Source organism: Somniosus microcephalus, chromosome 3 (assembly GCF_052327205.1).
Source record: "Somniosus microcephalus isolate GS21.2 chromosome 3, FLI_Smic_1.0, whole genome shotgun sequence".
NCBI classification, from domain to species: Eukaryota; Metazoa; Chordata; class Chondrichthyes; order Squaliformes; family Somniosidae; genus Somniosus; species Somniosus microcephalus.
Genome location: NC_140989.1, coordinates 335257528 through 335278349, shown reverse-complemented (window position 1 = coordinate 335278349; position 20822 = coordinate 335257528). Strand labels below are relative to the sequence as shown.

The 20822-nt window shown below is 43.4% G+C and overlaps 1 protein-coding gene across 4 annotated transcripts in view; it reads left to right on the top strand.

Moving 5' to 3' along the window:
* Positions 1 to 20822, top strand: part of kdm4aa (lysine (K)-specific demethylase 4A, genome duplicate a) — a 112465-nt gene that overhangs the window by 74546 nt on the left and 17097 nt on the right. For all 4 annotated transcript variants that reach the window (XM_085983211.1, XM_085983209.1, XM_085983210.1 and 1 more), the window contains exons 10-15: positions 541 to 749; positions 1208 to 1521; positions 9634 to 9757; positions 10598 to 10776; positions 14456 to 14672; positions 17244 to 17320. In XM_085983211.1, coding sequence (XP_085839337.1) covers positions 541 to 749; positions 1208 to 1521; positions 9634 to 9757; positions 10598 to 10776; positions 14456 to 14672; positions 17244 to 17320 — 1120 coding nt within the window. The remainder of the gene's footprint in view (positions 1 to 540; positions 750 to 1207; positions 1522 to 9633; positions 9758 to 10597; positions 10777 to 14455; positions 14673 to 17243; positions 17321 to 20822) is intronic.

Genomic DNA, 20822 nt, shown 5'->3' with positions numbered 1-20822 from the left:
GAAGTATGTCAACATTTTATGTATAAAAACTTAATTTGGAGTGATTTCATGTGGCTGCTTGGACAGCTGCTAAGTGATACTTTCCTCAAAGGTAGTATATTGTTTTCTTAAAAGCAATGTCTGTCTGTTAAAAATGTATTTAAATATGGTAGGGAAAATCTCAATGATAGTCTTCAAATTACCTGCCCACGCCATTGGATCTGTTAGTGCAGATGAGGAAATGTAGACTTGGCAATAACCATAAATTGTCAATTCAGAATTTTTGCCGTTTGGCTCCCTGGTAGGTAAAGTCACTGATTTGTACAGCACTAAACCATACCGACCAGAAAGTCTCTGGCTCTATGCTGCATTTCCCTCTACAGTGGAAGGGCCTGGCAACACACAGACAGGCCACCAGACTCCAGAAAGAGTGAGCAGCTTGTGAAAAGTAGGGGAGAAAATTGGGGGAACTGACTTTTGCATTTGTGGGTGTCAACAGAGTGCACGTCCACAATTGTGTGTTTATAATTTTCTAAACGAGCACTTTTTTTCATTACCCAGTCCAATAACGCATCGAATAGGAACAAAGAGACACAAGGTTTGTCTGGAGCTGCCACAGGAGGTGAGTGAAAATACTGCGATCCTGAAAGAGGCTGATGAGAGTAATCCTGTTCCACCAACTGAGTGTGAAGACTCTAAGGGAAAGCTGAAAAAGGAAGAGGAGGGATGCTGTAAAGTGGTAGCTGACAGTGCTGATCTGATCGTTCCAGGTAGGACTTTGTGGAATTTGTTCCAGTTACTGTAGTCAACAATCTCAATCTCTTTTTTCTTGCTTTCTTTCCTCAATGCTGTGACTTTTACGGTGGTATTGTTGCTGGCTGTTCAGTATCTTGCTGAAGTGGCCATTTTTATGCATGAACTTGGGGAGCTACATACTGGGGAGATGGGGGAGGTTGGAGCCTTGGTTCAGTCCCATGTCCTATCATGGATATACTCGCTGAGCTATTTATTCTAATGCCCTTGCATACGATTTTTGAAACAACAAAAATGTTATGAAATTCTGCTGACATCTTTGAGGTACAGAAGGTTTGCTTTTGCAGTCGAATGCAAGTGTACAAATTCTACAACTATAATTATGCTTATGCTTTTTTATAAGATAATACAGGAAACTGTTTAGTGAAGTCAAAACTTTTTTTTTGCTGTTTCTAATGCATTTTTTTTTTTGCAGAACCTGCTCCGGTAAAGGTGGAGACACACTCTGAAAATGCTCCACTGGAAGAGAAGCTTACATTGAAGCCAACCATGTCCAGCTCAGCAGATACAGCTGTTACTGTGTTAAACTTCTCTGTGGCCACTTCTTCCCAAAATACTCCCATCCCATCTGTGAAATCGTCTGATTCCAGCTCGTCTGATTCAGAGACTTCAAGCACTCAAAGTTCAAGCCAAGAGAGTGCTTCAGAAGACTCTGATAATAGTCCAGATTGGAGTGAAACAATTAAAACAAATGTTGGAACTAGCCTCAATGAACAGGACCTTGCCGAGGTATTTATAGATCAAGTAATTTCATTTTGCTTGGATGTGCTTTCCTTTTTCTGTGATGTCTCGAGCAGCTTCCCACTCTATCCTAAACAATGTACATCAGTATGTGAGCAGAGTGGGAACATAGTCAAGAAATCACACTAAGTAAATGAGGGAAGGTACCTCAAACTAATCACCATGTCACCTTGTAAACTGTAAACATAAAAACATAGAAAAATAGGAGCAGGAGTCGGCCATTCGGCCCTTCGAGCCTGCTCCGCCATTCAATATGATCATGGCTGATCCTCTATCTCAATACCATATTCCCACTCCTCATACCCCTTGATGCCTTTTGTGTCCAGAAATCTATCTATCTCCTGCTTAACTATATTCAGTGACTTGGCCTCCACAGCCTTCTGTGGTAGAGAATTCCACAGGTTCATCACCCTCTGAGTGAAGAAATTTCTCCTCATCTCAGTCCTAAATGTCCTACCCCATATCCTGACCCCTCGTTCTAGACCCCCCGAGCCAGGGGAAACATCCTCCCTGCATCCAGTCTGTCTAGCCCTGTCAGAATTTTAGACGTTTCAATGAGATCCCCTGTCATTCTTCTAAACTCTAGTGAATACAGGCCTAGTCGACCCACTCTCTCCTCATACGACAGTCCTGCCATCCCAGGAATCAGTCTGGTGAACCTTCGCTGCACTCCCTCTATGGCAAGTATATCCAAAACTGCGCACAGTACTCCAGGTGTGGTCTCACCAAGGCCCTGTACAACTGTAGTAAGACATCCTTGCTCCTGTACTCAAATCCTCTTGCAATGAAGGCCAACATACCATTTGCCTTTCTAACTGCTTGCTGCACCTGCATGTTTGCTTTCAGTGACTGGTGTACAAGGACACCCAGGTCCCTTTGTACATCAGCATTTCCCAATCTATCACCATTTAAATAATACTCTTGCCTTTCTGTTTTTCTTATCGAAGTGGATAACTTCACATTTATCCACGTTATACTGCATCTGCCATGTATTTGCCCACTCACTCAACTTGTCTAAATCGCCTTGAAGCCTCTTTGCATCCTCCTCACAATCCCACCTAGTTTCGTGTCGTCAGCAAACTTGGAAATATTACATTTGGTTCCTTCATCCAAATCATTGTGAATAGCTGGGGCCCAAGCACTGATCTACAGGTTGAAGGAGTCTTTTGAAAGTCAGCAAGTTTTAAAATGTGGATAAATTTGCATCCCTTTTGTGAATACTTGTTCCAGCTGACAGAGTAGTGTGTTATTCATAACATTTTCATTAGGGGCTGCATTCTAATGTATTGATGATTTTTTTGCTGGTCGTATATTCAGATCCACAAGAGTACACCTGGAATCATTACATTTTTACAGCACAGAAGGCCATTCAACCCATTATTACTGGGCTGGCTCTTTCAAAAAGCTATCTGCAAGGCCTTTGATAAAGTACCACATAATAGACTCGTGACTAAGGTCAGAACATGTGGAGTCAGGGGACAAGCAGCAGAATGGGTATCCAGCTGGCTAGAAAACAGAGTAGGGGTTAAAGGTAGTTACTCAGATTGGCAAAAGGTGGGACGTGGTGTTCCACAAGGATTGGTTCTGTTGTTCACCATATACATGTACTTCCGATTCCAGAATCGTTTAATTTCAAAATTTGCAGGTGACATCAAATTGCGGGGGTATAGTTAATAGAGGAGGACTGCAACAAAATACAGGAGGACATTAATAAACTTGCAGAATGGGTATGTAATTGGCAAATGAATAAATGAATGAGTAAATGGTACATTTGGTATGTAGCATAAGGAGGCCACACGCCCCTTGGAAAATAAATGTCTAAATGGGGTGGAGGAGCAGAGGAATCTGGGGGTACAGATACACATCATAAAGTAGTGACGCGGGTTCATAAGGCCATTTAAAAAATAAAAAAAAAACAAACAAACAAAGCACGAGTTCATTTCTCTACGGATAGAATTGAAAAGCAGAGAAATTAGAATAAACTTGTGTAGAACCTTGGCTAGACCACAGGAGTACTGTGAACAGTTCTGGTATCCATGTTATAAAAAGGATATGAAGGCACTGGTGAATGTGCAAAAAAGATTTACTAGGTATAACCTTTCCGTCTGGTACCTTCCTATCAGATTGAACAGGCTGAGGCTGTTTTCTCTGGAGAAGAGAAGACCTGGAAAAAGGTCTTCAAGATTATGAAAGGGGTAGATCGGGTAGGCGCAGAGAAGATGTTTCCACTTGCGGGGGAGACCAGAACTAGGGGCCATAAATATAAGAGTCATGAATAAATCCAATAGGGAATTTACGAGAAAATTATTTTCCCCCAGAGAGTGGTTAAAATGTGGAACTTACTATCGCAAGGAGTAATTGAGGCAAATAGCATCAATGCATTTAAAGGGAAGCTAGATAAACATATGAGGGGGAAAGGAATAGAAGGTTATGTTGATGAGGTTGGATTAAGAGGGGTGGGAGGAGGCTCATGTGAAGCATAAAACATCGGCATGGACCTGTTGAGCTGAATGAGCTGTTTCTGTGCTGTAAATACTATGTAATACTTTGTAGATCTTTCCCTACCTTTTTTTAAATTCTTTTTTCCTTTGATAATTCATATTTTGGGAGTATCTCTGGGGTATTCATATGCAAGAGACCTGTGACTTTTTATATCCATATATAAGCTATCGTCAAACAGATGGCCAACATTTGAAAATGGAAGGGTTATTTGTTTCTGCACTCACTCGCCATGATTTTCTGACCATTCACTGTAATGGTCTACCTTGCAACAGTTCAAAGCATCATCAATCCTAGGGTTTTGTAATTGGCCAGTACTGCTATTTTCACCTTTGTTACCTCTAGACTCCACTATTCCAATGCCCTCCTGGCCGGACTCTCATCTTCCACCTTCCATAAACTTGAGCTCAACCAAAATTCTGCTGCCCGTGTTCTCTGACGTACATTGGCTCCCGGTCCAGCAACGGGTCAATTTTAAAATTCTCGCCATCGTTTTTAAATCCCTCCATGGCCTTGCCTCCCTATCTCTGTAAACTCCCAACAGCCTACAACCCACCGAGATCTCTGCACTCCTCCAATACTGGCTTCTTGCGCATCTCAGATTTTATTCACTCTCATTGGTGGCTGTGCTTTCAGCTGCCTAGCTTCTCAACTCTGGAATCCCCTCCCTAAACCTCTCTACCTCTCGCTCCACCTTTAAGACGCTCCTTAAAACCTACCTTTTTGACCAAGCTTTTGGTCACCTGTTCTAATATCTCCTTATGTGACTTATGGAGTGTCCTCCTCAAATTCGGCTGCTCTCAAAAGTTTGTCACCATCCTCTGCCTGCTTCACGACGACATGCAAGCCATGATCCTGACCAACGGTTCCACCACAGACCCAATTCACGTATGAACCGGGGTCGAGCAAGGCTGTGTCATCGCACCAACACTCTTCTCGATCTTCCTGGCTGCAATGCTCCATCTCACTCTCAGTAAGCTCCCCACTGGAGTGGAGATAATTTACAGAACAAACGGGAAACTGTTCAATCTCCGTTGCCTCCAGTCCAGATCCAAGGTCGTCCCATCCTCTGTCATCGAATTACAGTATGCAGACGACGCTTGCGTCTGCGCTCACTTGGGAGGTCGAACTCCAAACCATCGTTAACACCTTCACCGACGCGTACGAGAGCATAGGCATTACACTAAACATCCGTAAGACAAAGGTCCTCTATCAACCTGCCCCCGCCACACAGTACTGCACCCCGATTATCAAAATCCACGACAAGACCTTGGACAACGTGGACCACTTTTCATACTTCGGGAGCCTACTGTCAACAAGGGCAGACATCGATGACAAAGTCCAACACCACCTTCAGTGTGCCAGTGCAGCCTTCAGTCGCTTGAGGAAGAGAGTGTTTGAAGACCAGGACCTCAAACCCGGCACTAAGCTCATGGTCTACAGAGCAGCAGTGATGCCTGCCCTGCTGTATGCCTCAGACATGGACCATGTACAGCAGGCACCTCAAAGCACTGGAGAGGTACCACCAACGCTGCCTCCGCAAGATCCTGCAAATCCATTGGCAGGATAGGCACACCAACGTCGGTGTTCTCGCTCAGGCCAACATCCCCAGCATTGAAGCTTTGACCACACTCGATCAGCTCTGACGGACGGGTCACATTGTCTGCATGCCCGATACGAGACTCCCAAAACAAGCACTCTACTCGGAACTCCGGCACGGCAAGAGAGCCTCGGGTGGGCAGAGGAAATGCTTCAGGACACCCTCGAAGCCTCCTTGAAAAAGTGTAACATCCCCACCAACACCTGGGAATCCCTGGCCCAAGACCGCACAAAGTGGAGGAGAAGCACCCGGGAAGGCGCCGAACACCTCGAGTCTCTTCGAGGGGAGCAAGCGCAAGGAGCGCACGTCAACCCAAGCACCCCACCCACCCGCCCCTTCAACCACTGTCTGCCCCATCTGTGACAGAGACTGTAGGTCCCGCATTGGACTCCTCAGTCACCTGCGAACTCATATTTTTAATGTGGAAGCAAGTCATCCTCGGTTCCGAGGGACTGCCTAAGAAAAAGAAACTCCCAACAGCCTACAACCCACCGAGATCTCTGCACTCCTCCAATACTGGCTTCTTGCGCATCCCAGATTTTATTCGCTCTATCATTGGTGGCTGTGCTTTAAGCTGCCTAGCTTCTAAACTCTGGAATCCCCTCCCTAAACCTCTCCGCTTCTCTACCTCTCTCCTCCTTTAAGACGCTCCTTAAAACCTACCTTTTTGACCAAGCTTTTGATCACCTGTTCTAATATCTCCTTATGTGGCTTGGCGGCAAATTGTTTGATAATAAGAACATAAGAATTGGCAGCAGGAGTAGGTCATACGGCCCTTTGAGCATGCTCTGCCATTCAATAAGATCATGACTGATCTTCATCCTCAACTCCACATTTCTGCCCGATTCTCCTGGAGTCCAGAAATCTATCTATCTCCGCTTTGGATATACTCTACGACTCAGCATCCACATCCCTTTCAGGTAGAGAATTCCAAAGAGTCACAACCCTCTGAGTGAAGAAATTCCTCCTCCTGTCAGTCTTAAATGGCCTACCCCTTATCCTGAGACTGCCCCCTAGTTGTAGACTCTCCAGCCAGGGAAACAACCTCAGCGTCTACACTGTCAATCCCCCTCATAATCTTGCATGTTTCAATAAGATCACCTCTCATTCTTCTAAACTCCAGAGAGTATAGGCCCAATCTACTCGATCTCTCCTCATAGGACAACCCTCTCATCCCAGGAATCAATCTAGTGAACCTTCGTTGTACCGCCTCCCAAGACCACTATGTTCTTCCTCAGATAAGGAGACCAAAACTGTGCACAGTCCTCCAGGTCTGGTCTCGCCAGAGCCCTGTACAATTGTAGTAAGACTTCCTTACTCTTGTACTCCAACCCCCTTGCAGTAAAGGCCCACATGCCCATGTACCTGCATGCTAACTCGGTTTCCTGGACGAGGACACCCAAATCTCTCTGAATACCAACATTTAATAGTTTCTCACCATTTAAAAAAGATTCTATTTTTCTATTCTTCCTACCAAAGTGAATAACCTCATTTCCCCATATTATACTCCATCTTATTGCCCACTCACTTAACCTGTCTTTATTCCTTTGCAGGCTCTTTGTGTCCTCCTCACAGCTTACTTTCCTACCTAGCTTTGTATCGTTACATTGTACTCGGTCCCTTCATCCAAGTCATTAATATAGATTGTAAATAGCGGAGGCCCAAGAACTGATTCTTGTGGCACCCTGCAAGTTACAGCCTGCCAACCGGAAAATGACCAAATGTCCGTTAACCAATCCTCTAACCATGGTAATATATTATCCCAACCTCATGAGCCCTTCATCTTGCGTAGCAACCTTTTATGTGGCACGTTATCGAATGGCTTTTGGAAATCCAAATATACTACATCCACTGGTTCCCCTTTATCTACCCTGCTAGTTACATCCTCACCAAACTCTAATAAATTTGTTGAACACGATTTCTGGAGCACAAGTCTTCACTACAGCCGTGATGTTGTCGGGGACCATAGTCTTTCTGGTATCCAGTGCGCTCAGCCCTTTCTGGATATCACGTAGTGTGAATCGAATTGGCTGAAGACTGGCTTCTGTGATGGTGGGGACCTCGGGAGGTTGCAGATGGTTGCAAACGCTTCAGCCTTGTCTTTTGCACTCAGGTGCTGGGCTTCACCATCATTTGAGGATGGGGATGTTCATAGAGCCTCCTCCTCCCGTTAGTTGTTTAATTGTTCCCCACCATTCATGACTGGATGTGGCAGGACTGCAGAGCTTTGATCTGATCTGTTGATTGTGGAATCGCTTAGCTCTGTATATATCATGCTGCTTCTGCCGTTTAGCTTGCATATAGTCCTATGTTCCAGCTTCCCCAGGTTGGCACCTCTCTTTTAGATATGTCTGGTGCTGCTCCACGGCATGCTCTTCTGCACTCCTCATTGAACGAGGGTTGGTCCTGCTGATAAGTATTCTAGTTCTAGTGGCTGCATCTGCAGTACAGACACTCACAAGCCACTACAGTTTGGGAGAACTTTAGCTGGACAGCACCTCCAGGACTCTCTTTACCAACTTAACCTATTGCTAATTCTTCAGTGTGTTCTATGTGGAAACTAAGTAAGAAAGTTGCATAAACAAGGCAAAGCTCCAGTCCCTGGGAAGAAACTAAACAATTTAATACCTGTGTGAAGGAAACTGTACACACGGTGTATTCCACAAAGATAATGCCTTACCAGACTCGCCAGAAGTAGTTCACACAAAAAAACTAGCTTTGGTGCTCGTACACTTGCCAGTGGTCTAAAGGAAAGTGGTAGTGCAATACTGTATTGACTATATTCACCATTAGCAATGAGCATCAGAAGCCCATTTTTAAAAATTAAACGGTCGGCAACACAGCAGCCATTCAGTTTCTAATGATTGAGAATGGCTGACTCACTCGTTCTTCTTGGTCACTACACTGCTCAGCAGTCGTTAGAGGCTAGTGGTCTTTGTCCTGTGTACGTGTATTAGTGTAGGGGTCATATTTCTGAAGTGTGCAGCCACATCCTTTAGATCATTTGTCTGCACACTGCCCTGAGCTCACTGGCGATTTGAGTGCAGTTCTCCACCCCCCCCCCCCCCCCCCCCCCCCCCCCCATCCTCAACTAGACGGTATAACTGGCGCTGCCTATTGGCATTGCTGCAGTTATATTTCCAGCAGGGGCATTAGATTATCTACTATGGGTATGGTCTTACAAAAGCAATATACTGCGGATGCTGGAAATCTGAAATACAAACAGAAAATGCTGGAAACACTCGGCAGGTCAGGCAGCATCTGTGGAGAGAGTGAAACGGAGTTAAAGTTTCAGGTCGATGACCTTTCGTCAGAACAATTTTATGGGTATAGTCTTCCTCGTTCTTTTGAAAGAAATGTAACCTCAACATATAAAATTCACTGCTTTCCCCTCACTTCTCTCTCTGACCTGGTGCTACTTGAAGTTGTTTTTGCTTGTATACATTTATATTGGTGTAGGTCTTACTAACAAGCCTTTGCTGCTTTTGGTTAAAGACATAAGGGTGGGTTTAATACTAGACTTTGTGCACAACAGAGTGGGACATGATCACCTTAAGTGAAGGGTTGTGTTCAGTTACAAATCTAGGCAAGGAAGCATGAGAAAAGGCCATTAAACTCACCTGATCTGTTAGATGGCGGAAACTCATGCATCACCTCCCCAATCGTTAAAAGTCTTGACCGGCCAATTTCAGAAAATTCCTCTGATTTCCCCAAGCAACCTGCAGGACAGCATGGTTACAAATTTTAACCCACTTGCCTCCCAACCCCAAACGTGTTCCAGTGTCTTAAGGAATGTATTTTGTAGTTGAGAAATTATCCTGGATTGATGGGGATCATCATTAACTTTTTTTGTAGTAATTATGCTAGCATTATTTTGGATGAATTATTTGCTGACACGAGACTTGCAAAAGGGACTGCTGTCGCCAAGTACAAGTTTCCCTCATGCTGAAATGTCACCCTGTGAGAGAGTGTTAACAGTTCTACTGTTTTGTATTTCATAGATGGCTGAGCAATACATGAAGGAGATGAAATCCAAGAAGAAAGCAAAGAGTCGGCGCCAGCCTCTGAGTAAACCGCCACGGCACCATCCTCTTTCTGTGGTAAAGGACTGCGTTAGTGATGAAGGTTTGTAACCACAGAAGGATTTGCCATATTAAAGAGGCTTTACTGCAGAAGCATGCCTTTTTGGGGACTAGATTCTACATTAGACTAGTTCATGTTCTGGGGTCAAGTATGCAGCAGATAAACCTTTTTTTAAATCTCGAGTACCACAATTTGCAGGCAACAAATGTGTGTTCTTGCAGTTGTTCTCCAATATTACCATATAATCTATGTCGTAGATAAAATGTGTGTCTTTATTGTAGGAAAAACAACATTGTAAAAGCTGAAAAGCTTTTCTAGTTTTACGTGTGTCCTAAAGATTTATACCCTACAAATGAAACTTTGCCATGTCTTGGCTGTTCTGTGACTCTTGGTTAGAGACTTGAGCTCATTTCAGTTCCTGTTGCCGAGTTCGTATTGCGCAATACCCGTTGTCTGTGGTATGATGAGAAAGACTGAGGCTTCAAGCAGGCAATGCGAATCTCTAATTTATTTGTTAAAAGAGTAACATTTACAGTGATACGGCCTGTCAGTATAGTGTGTAGTGTTGTTAAGAGAGATCTATAGCATTTGGGAGAGCGAAAGAGGGTCCTGCTGTGGCACACTTGTTGGTAACTAGCTTGAGTACTATTGCAGTAGGTGTGTCATTGATTGCTGTTTGGGGAAGGAATGTGAGGAAGAAGGGAAATGGGTCTGCTGGAAGCAGCAAGTAAACTCCCAGGACATGATGGCAAGACCATCGCCAATCAGAAGTCACTAGAAAAGTGTATCTGACTGGATTATTAAATGAAAGTAAATGGTACATTCAGTAGATCTTCACTGTAATGTACTTGATTCTTATTAAATCTGAACTTTTTGTGACAGAAATGCCAGACTTGCTGTCAGTAGAAGATGACCCAATGGAGTCAGAACCATGGGCAAAACCACTTGCTCATCTGTGGCAAAACCGGCCCCAGAACTTCCTTGCAGAACGAGAATACAACAGCACAATGGCCCAACTGACACCTTACTGCTCCATTTGTGCACTCTTCCAGTCATACCAGGTTAGAATATTTTTCGGTTTCCTCTCCAGTGTTTGAACTTGGACTAAAGCTTTCCTCCAGATAGCAGTAGATTGCAAATTGTACAGCTTAGAAAAATGCAAGCAGAATTCTTCAAATTTGAGAACTTTTATAGTGACAATGGATTGTGCAAAATGAAACAACAATTTTTTTATTAATTAATTTGTGAAGATGTTTTGGTGCGTTTGTAAGTTGTCATCGCAATCCATTTTGTAAACACAATACCTAATTGTAGAGTGCAAACGGTCCTCAGCAGTTGCTGTCATTGATTGACATTCTGTTTACAGTAATATTCCATATTGCATATTTATTGTGGAATATAATGAATACAGGATACTCTGAAGTGAAAGTTTCTTGGAGGGTATTTCTTCATTTAACATCCTCCATACATCAATTGGTTTAGTAGTTTTTAGAATCATTAGAAAGTTACAGCACGGAAGGAGGCCATTTCGGCCCATCATGTCCGCGCCAGCCAGCAGAGCTATCCAGCCTAATCCCACTACCCAGCTCTTGGTCCGTAGCCCTGCAGGTTAGAGCATCCCAAGTGCACATCCAATTACTTTTTAAATGTGATTAGGGTTCCTGCCTCTTCCACCCTTTCAGGCAGTGAGTTCCAGACCCCCAGAACACACTAGGTGAAGAAATTTCCCCTCAGATCCCTTCTAAACCTTCCCCCAATTATTTTAAATCTGTGCCCCCTGGTTTTTGACCCCTCTACTAAGGGAAATAGGTCCTTTCTATCCACTTTATCTATGCCCCTCATAATTTTATACACCTCAAAGGTCTCCCCTCAGCCTCCTCTGTTCCAAGGAAAACAGACCCAGCCTATCCAATCTTTCCTCAGTTAAGATTCTCTACTCCCGGCAACATCCTTGTAAATCTTCTCTGTACCCTCTCTAGTGCAATCACATCTTTCCTGTAATGTGGTGACCAGAACTGCACGCAGTACTCTAGCTGAGGCCTAACTAGTGTTTTATACAGTTGAAGCATAACCCCCCCTGCTCTTGTATTCTATGCCACGGCTAATAAAGGCAAGCATTCCTTATGCCTTCTTAACCACCTTATCTACTTGGCCTGCTACCTTCAGGGATCTGTGGACATGCACTCCAAGGTCCCTTTGTTCCTCTACACTACTCCGTGTCCTACCATTTAATGTGTATTCCCTTTCCTTGTTGGCCCTCCCCAAATGCATTACCTCACACTTCTCCGGTATAAATTCCATTTGCCACTGTTCTGCCCACCTGACCAATTTATTGATATCTTCCTGCAGTCTACAGCTTCCTCCTTCAGCATCAACCACACAGTCGATTTTAGTATCATCTGCAAACTTCTTAATCATACCCCCTATATTCAAGTCAAGATCGTTGATATATACCACAAAAAGCCAGGGAACCTAGTACTGAGCCCTGTGGAACCCCACTGGAAACAGCCTTCCAGTCACAAAAACACCCATCAACCATTACCCTCTGCTTCCTGTCTCCGAGCCAGTTTTGAATCCAACTTGACGCTTTGCCCTGGACCCCATGGGCTTTTAACTTCATGACCAGTCTGCCATGTGGAACCTTATCAAAAACCTTGCTGAAGTCCATATACACTACATCAAACGCACTACCCTCATCCACCCTCCTTGTTGCCTCCTCAAAAAAAATTCAGTCAAGTTTGTCAGACATGACCTTCCCTTAACAAATCCATGCTGACTATCCTTGATTAATCAGTATCTTTCTAAATGAAGATTTATCCTGTCCTTCAGAATTCTTTCCAATAATTTTCCCACCACCGAGGTTAGGCTGACTGGCCTGTAATTACTCGGCCTATCCTTTACTCCCTTTTTAAACAAACCACATTAGCAGTCCTCCAGCACCACACCTGAAGCCAGAGAGGATTGAAAAATGATGGTCGGGGCCTCGGCTATTTCCTCTTTTTTGCTTCGCTTAACAGCCTGGGATACATTTCATCCGGGCTTGGGGATTTATCTGCTTTTAAAGCTGCTAAACCCCTTAATACTTCCTCTGTTTATTTCATCTAATACTTCACACTCCTCTCTTTCCCCCCCCCCCCCCCCCCCCCCGATTGCAATGTCTGCTTCACCCCTCCTTTGTGAAAACAGACGCAAAGTATTAATTTTAAGATGTTGCGCGTGTGACCCTTTTTTTTTTCCTCAATGGCAGGAGAGTGTGCCTCATCCAGCCCACCAGTTCATTTTTTTTCCTAAATGGTAGAAAAGTTCCTTTGATATAAATCACTTTCAGACTAAGGTTCAGTTTTCATAGTTTTTGGCAACCCTGTTTTTTTTTTTTTTAAAAGCTTCTGATCTCTCTTTGTCAGTGCCTTCAACGGTTGCAACACTGATTAACACCAATAGGCACTGAGTAATAGTTTCGTTCCCTACTGGGTTCAAACATCATAGGAAGAAGAGTGCTGCACTGTCGGCGATGCCATCTTTTCGGGTGAGACATTAGACTGCAGCTACATCTGCGCTCTTGAGTGAATGTAAAAAAAAAAAGTAGCACTTTTTGATGATGAACAGGGGATTTCTCCTGGTGTCCTGGCCAGTAGTTAACCTTCAAACAACACCATCAAAAACAGATTCTTGGTTATTTTCCTAGTGGCTGAACAATGAGGAATCTTCCTCCAGATCTCTCCTTTCCTTTCCGTGCAGCTGCCTAAAGCGTTTAGTACCCAGGGAAGAGTATGCTTTGGATGCTGCAAGTTGATTTTAGTAGTCCCTTGAGTATAGGTTGTATCTACTTTATTCTTTTGTGAACATGCCAAGCATTTTGCAAATGTAGGTACTTCACAAACCAAACTCTCACCCTGCTTTGGTTGACATTGTGTGGTTATTTTTCTTTCTCTGGAATTGGATCAAAGGGATCTGGTATTCTGCTGGTGGGATGGATAATGTGGACAATATCATCAGTATCAAAACCTTTTGATGGGGCACCTGTATTTTCTTCTCATTTTTGGAATGTTTCCATTCTAAGGAGTCTCATATGGAGGATACCCTAGTAGTGAGACCTTGAATTACGTTTTGTAAGCTCTTTAGACCAGCACTCTGCTTGGGTTTCCTTAAAGCTGTACCGTGCACGTGTGCAGTAAGTGACTTTCTAAAATGTTTGTGGATTGAGGTTCAGCGACTCTAAGGTGCATGCATTTGTTTTGATCATTTATGGTGCAGTGGGATACTAAAACCAAATCTCTCAGGTTCACACAATCATTTCCTATTTAATAATTTCTGCTCCTCCAGCCACACTATTGATGAGTCAGGCTGTTCTAGCCTGTGGATGGATCTTTACTGCCTTTTCTGAAGTTGCTGCAAACCATCCACAGTTGCTTCATGTTTATCTACTCTGCCAGTATTTCTAAAGGGCAGTGTTGCTACCAGTTTTATTTTGGGAGTTTTAACCAGAACTGCAGTGAGCTCACTGTTTTTCTTAATAGGCTATCTCTGGTTCCAAGAACATAAGGGTGGCTTAACTGAAAATAAAAACACTTGCCAGAAATGTGTCCTCTGCTTCTGAAAGGCTTTGGGTGGTTTGCTGTATCCTTATGTACCATGCCCAGTAAAAATCTGCTTTGGACTCTGCTAAATATAAATGATCTGATGTAATTAACAATGTGTTTTCCTTCCCTTATTCACCCCCTCCCCCTTCTATTTTTATAGTTAGATTGTCAGGAGGGACATGGTTCCAGAAACAAAAGCCAACCTTTGGACGCAGGCATACCCAGAAACCAAATGAAAAGCAAGCCATTGGTCCCAGAGATGTGCTTCACATCTGGAAGTGACCATGTAGATCTGAGTCTTCCCACCTCTTATATGGAAGAAGATGGAACAAGCACCTTTGTCACATGTGCAAAGTGCTGCGTATGTGTTCATGCAAGTAAGTGTTATATGGGCTTTTTTGTGGTAGAAGGTGGAGGAAGCTCAATTAATAGAAGAGCAGGGAAGTCTTCCCCAGTGTTCTGGCCAATACTTATACCTCAACCAACATCACCAAAAATGGTTATTTTCTCATTGCTATTTGGGGGACCTTGCTGTGTGCTGCCATGTTTCCTAAGTTACAACAGTTCCAAGTACTTCATTGTCTGTAAAGTGTTTGGCACATCCTGAGGACATGTAAGGTGCTATATTAATGCAAGTTATTTCTTTGTTCTGGTCAATTGGTGGCTGGTTGTCCTGTGCATTGAAGTTGGAACTCCTGCGTATTCAAAGTCTTAATCTTCACAATTGAACAAAGCTTACGTTCCCCTATAATTGAAGTTTGTGGACCTTGCATTTAAGGTTGTTGGTTCTTTGCTCTCTGAGCCAGAAGGTTGTGGGTTCAAGTCCCACTCCAGAGACTTGAGCACATAAATCGAGGCTGACACTCCAGTGCAGTGCTGAGGGAGGGCAGCACTGTCGGAGGTGCCGTCTTTCGGCTGAGACGTAAAACCGAGGCACCATCTGCTCTCAGGTGGACGTAAAAGATCCCATGGCACTGTTTTGAAGAGCAGGGGAGTTATCCTGGTGTCCTGGCCAATATTTATCCTTCAACCAACATAACAAAAACAGATTATCTGGTCATTATCACATTGCTGTTTGTGGGACCTTGCTGTGTGCAAATTGGCTGCCGCGTTTCCCACATTACAACAGTGACTACACTCCAAAAGTACTTCATCGGCTGTAAAGTGCGTTGAGACGTAAGGTGGTTGTGAAAGGCACTATATAAATGTAAGTCTTTTGCATTTAAGGGTGTTGGTTCTTTGCTCTGTGGAACTGCAGTGACTTATGGGGGAGACTTCCTAGAGAATGGGAATTTTAGTTTTCTTGCATGCTGACTGTTCATGTGTGGTGCTGTGTACCAACACAATCTGCGAGTGGGAGACCAGGAAATATTTTGATGAATCGATTCTTTCAGCAAAGCCACTTATAAGAATAGTGATGCAAAGACCTATAGCAGTTTAAAAATGTCATGAGAAGGAGGTGTGGGAGAACAGGAACCTGTAGTAGCAACCTAAGGTGTTAACCTCATGAAGTTTCGATCAAGCAATTTGTGTTTGACCTATGAGGAGGCAAATTTTATTTGGTGCCGTAAAATCAGTCAACTATTTTACATTCTGTTATCTGATGTATGATTTCAAAAGGGAAAGTCTTGCTTAACTAACCTAATTGAATTTTTTGAAGAGGTAACCGTGTAGACAAGGGTAATGCAGTAGCGTGTAATTTATCTAGATTTTAAAAAGGCCTTTGATAAGACACCACATACAGGAAACTTTGGTTTATCCGGAGGTTGTATGTCCGGAAACCTCGATCTAACGGCAGAAATCAGCAGCTGTTTTGGTTAGGTTTTTTTTCTTCTAGCATAATTAATCTAATGTGTAGAACGCCACATAGAAACTTGCATTTCCAAGGCACTCTTGGCATTTATCCAGTCTTGAGCTCGCAGGATCAAGGTAACATTTTCAAGCTGAAGCTTCTGAACAACTCGAGCGATAAGGTTGTACCTAATGGTTTCTGTATATTGTTAGTTCCTGTTCTCATCCAGACTGTCTGGGGAGGTAGTAAACAGAGGCAGCTACTGTTTTCAACATTGGTAGGGGAAGTAAATTCTTGATTTTGCACCTTGTGGCAGAAAGTTAGCTTCCCTAAAAGTGAGCAATTGGCATGTCTGAGTGGGAGAATAACTTCCGTTAATGGAAGTACGTTGTGTGTTGCAGGTTGGTCAAGACATGGTACACTTTGAATGAAAGAAAGAAATTGCATTTATATAGCATCTTCCCGACCTCCGGATGTCCCAAAGTGCTTTACAGCTTTTTTTTTTTTTTTTTTTTAAGTATAATCAGTGTTGTGTTGTAATGTAAGAAACATGGAAGCCAATTTGCACACAGCAAGGTCCCACATACATGCTGAATGAAATAAATGACCAGATCATCTGCTTGAGGGATAAATCTTGGCCAGATCACTGGGAGAACTCACCTGCTCTGTTTTGAGCAGTGCCATGGGATATTTTACATCCACCGGAGAGCTTGGTTTAATGTCTCACCTGAAAGTTGGCACTTCTAACCGTGCAGCATGCCCTTGCTGCCAGCCTAGATTATGCTCAAGTTGCTGGAGTGGGGCTTGAACTCACAACCTTCAGCGAGCGTGCTACCACTGAGCCAGGGCTCATCCTCAAAAACTTGTCGATGCGGATGGGATCATGAAAGTAATCTGCTGAAGAATTGAATTGCCATAAAGTATTTAGTTCATAAAATGCTTAATTAGGTGCTAAATCCGAGCATCCATCTCTCTTCCTCTCCCCCACACTTAGTCTTTCGAGGGATGATTTTAAAAATTTAATTAGTTTTATATTCAATTAAACATTTACCTTTTTTAAAAGGGGAATACAATTTCAAAAAGCTGCATGAATTGAAAAGCTTGTTCTATGTCGTAAACAAAAGAATTCTTGAATTTTCTCTTGTGTCTTCTATAGGCTGTTATGGTGTGGCTCCCGAGAAAGTAGCTGATGATTGGATCTGTGCAAGGTGTTCAGCTAATGCTTTAGCAGAAGTAAGTATTTTCATCATTGGCCTAGTCGCTATAAGGCAAGACATTACCCCTTTTTACTAGGAGACCTGAGGCTTGAGTCCTATGTGAAGTGATGTTGCGTTCCTTTTGGCGTTCCCTTTTTAAAAAAAAAAATTGTGCAATAGTCCATACTCTTAACTTAATTATCTCATTTCCGTTGTTCCATGTTCTTGGACAATTAAGCAGGGACCAAAGGGAAATGCTCCTACAGGAAACTTTGTGATATCCGGGACCGGCGTGTTGCCGATCTATCAAAACTGCCGGACATACAAAGTTAATGTTGAAGCATACAGAGGTTTTCATCTCCGTATCTGACAACAAACACTGTTGCTTAGCAACAGCTTCTAAAGAGTCGGCTGCAGCTGCAAGCGTCTCTAGCTGAAGCTGTTGCTATAGCTACAGACCTTGCAGTGCCTGACTGGGGGGGGGACAAAAGAACGAGAACTAAAAAAACTTGTAGAAAACGGCTCCTGATTTTTGCCGTTAGATCGAGTATTCTGGACATACAACCTCCGGATAAACCAAAGTTTCCTGTATTATTTTAAGTTGTGAATTCTAACAGTAAAACCTTTTTTGCACTGGAGCTCATCGTCGGATTCCGGGACACTAATAGCTGTAAGCCCCTGAGCTACACTCCTAAATCTAGCTCAGTTATTCTGGTGGCAGAATCGTAGACTTGCTTTTTTTTTGAGTCTATGATCCAGTTGTCAGGATAAGGAAGCTGGATTTAATTGTGAAAATGCACAGACAGTAGACTCTCAGAATGCAAAATGAGCAATGTAAAAGTAGCACAGGACAATTATGGAGTTCTTGGCTTTTAAACTTTCTTTTAACCATGCTTGTACGAGTTTACATTTTTATCTGCCATGCATACAATACATGGAATTGAAATTTGCTCTTCTGTTGAATATCGTGGTCTGATCCAAATGTTTAAAAATTTGTCAGAAATATTGCAGTACCGGCATGTTTGACTTTCTTGTGCTAAGATTTATATAAAGTATACTGTAATATTATTTGTATCATACATGCTATAGTTTGTATTTTAGTGATCCTGCCAAAACAGAATCTTGATTTGGTTTAACTTGTCATGGGATCTCATAGAATCCTAAAAATTGAAATTTACGGCACAGAAGGAGGCTATTCAACCCATTGTGTCTGTGCCGGTCGATTAAAGAGCTATCCAGACTAATCCCGCTTTCCAGCTCTTGGTCCGTAGCCTTGTAGGTTCAAGTGCATATCCGAGTTCTTTTTAAGTGTGATGAGGGTTTCTGCCTCTCACCCTTTCAGGCAGTGAGTTCCAGACCCCCACCACCCTCTGGGTGAAAAAAGTTCTCTTCAACTCCCCTCTAATCCTTCTACCAATTACTTTAAATCTATGTCCCCTGGTTATTGACCTCTCTGCTCGGGGAAATAGGTCGTTCCTATCCACTCTCTATCTAGGCCCCTCATCATTTTATACACCTCAATCAAGTCTCCCCTCCTCTGTTCCAGCCTATCCAATCTTTCCTTCTGGCTAAAATTCTCCAGTCCTGGCAACATCCTCGTAAATCTCCTCTGTACCCTCTAGTGCAATCACATTTTTCCTGTAGTGTGGTGACTAGAACTGTATACAGTATTCTAGCTGTGGTCTAACTAGTATTTTATACAGTTCAAGCATAACCTCCCTGCTCTTATATTCTATGCCTCAGCTAATAAAGGAAAGTATCCCGTATGCCTTCTTAACCACCTTATCTACCTGTCCTGCTACCTTCAGGGATCTGTGGACATGCACTCCAAGGTCCCTCTGTTCCTCTACATTTCTCAGTATACTACCATTTATTGTGTATTCCCTTGCCGTGTTAGCCCACCCCAAATACATTACCTCACACTTCTCCGGATTGAATTCCATTTGCCACTTTTCTGCCCACCTGACCAGTCCATTTGACATCTTCCTGCAGTCTACAGCTTTCTTCTTCACTATCAACCACACAGCCAATTTCTGTATTATCTGAAAACTTCTTAATCATGTCCCCTACATTGAAGTCTAAATCATTGATATATACCACAAATAGCAAGGGACCGAGTGCTGAGTCCTGCGGAACCCCACTGGAAACCGCTTTCCAGTCACACAAACACCTGTCAACCATTATCCTTTGATTCCTGCCACTGAGCCAATTTTGGATCCAACTTGCCACTTTCCCTTGGATCACATGGGCTCTTACTTTTCTCACCAGTCTGCAATGTGGGGCCTTGTCAAAGGCCTTGCTAAAATCCATGTAGACTACATCAAATGTGCTACCCTCCTCAACCTTCTTTGTTACCACCTCAGAAAATTCAGTCAGACACGACCTTCCCTTAACAAATCCATGATGACTTGATTAATCCATGCCTTTCTAAATAACGATTAATACAGAATTTTTTCCAACAATTTACCCATCACCGAGGTTAGGCTGACTGGCCTGTAATTACTCGGTCTATCCCTTTTTTCCCTTTTAAACAACAGTACAGGAAACTTTGTGATATCCGGCACCGACGGGACCGCCGTGTTGCCGATCTATCAAAACTGCCGGACATACAAAGTTAATGTTGAAGCATACGGAGGTTTTCATCTCCGTATCTGACAACAAACACTGTTGCTTAGCAACGGCTTCTAAAGAGTCGGCTGCAGCTGCAAGCGTCTCTAGCTGAAGCTGTTGCTATAGCTACAGACCTTGCAGTGCCTGACTGGGAGGAAAAAAAAAACGAGAACTAAAAAAACTTATAGAAAACGGCTCCTGATTTTTGCCGTTAGATCGAGTATTCCGGACATACAATCTCCGGATAAACCAAAGTTTCCTGTACCATGTTGTCAGTCCTTCGGCACCACACCTGTAGCCAGAGAGGATGAAAAAATGATTGCCGGAGCCTCCACTGTTTCCTCCCTTTTAACAGCTTGGAATACATTTCATCCGAACCTAGCAATTTATCTACTTTCAAAGATGCTAAACCCCTTAATACTTCCTCTCTCACTATGGGGTAGATTTTCCCCGAACCTGTCGGGAAGAAGGCGGGACTTCCCATTTCGGGTTTTTGACCCGCCTACTTCGACGTCCGGCCAATCCGCGCGATTTTCCCTTGATTGACCTTGTTGAGCCCACCCAGCGGGCTCAGCAGGCCAATTAAGGGCCACCCGGCAACAGGTGATGTCACAGACTGCAATTTCATCTGTCAAGAGTTCTTGACAGATGAAATATCAGTGTTTCACAGCTGTTTGAAGCTGTGAAACAGTCTCAGTTCTAGCATGAGTCATTCTGCACAGACTCAGTTAGAACTGTCAGCAGCACTCAAAGCTGAAGGCTGTCACTTTTCACAGATCGCAGCCATTCAGCTTTAAGTTCCGGCTGAGTGATGCGCTCCCGACGGCTACAGGAAGAAAGGCTGTGATGGTAAGTACAGGTAAGTAAAAGTTCTTTACACACTTTAGACACACCAAACCCACCTCATGCACCCATCACTCACCTGAGCA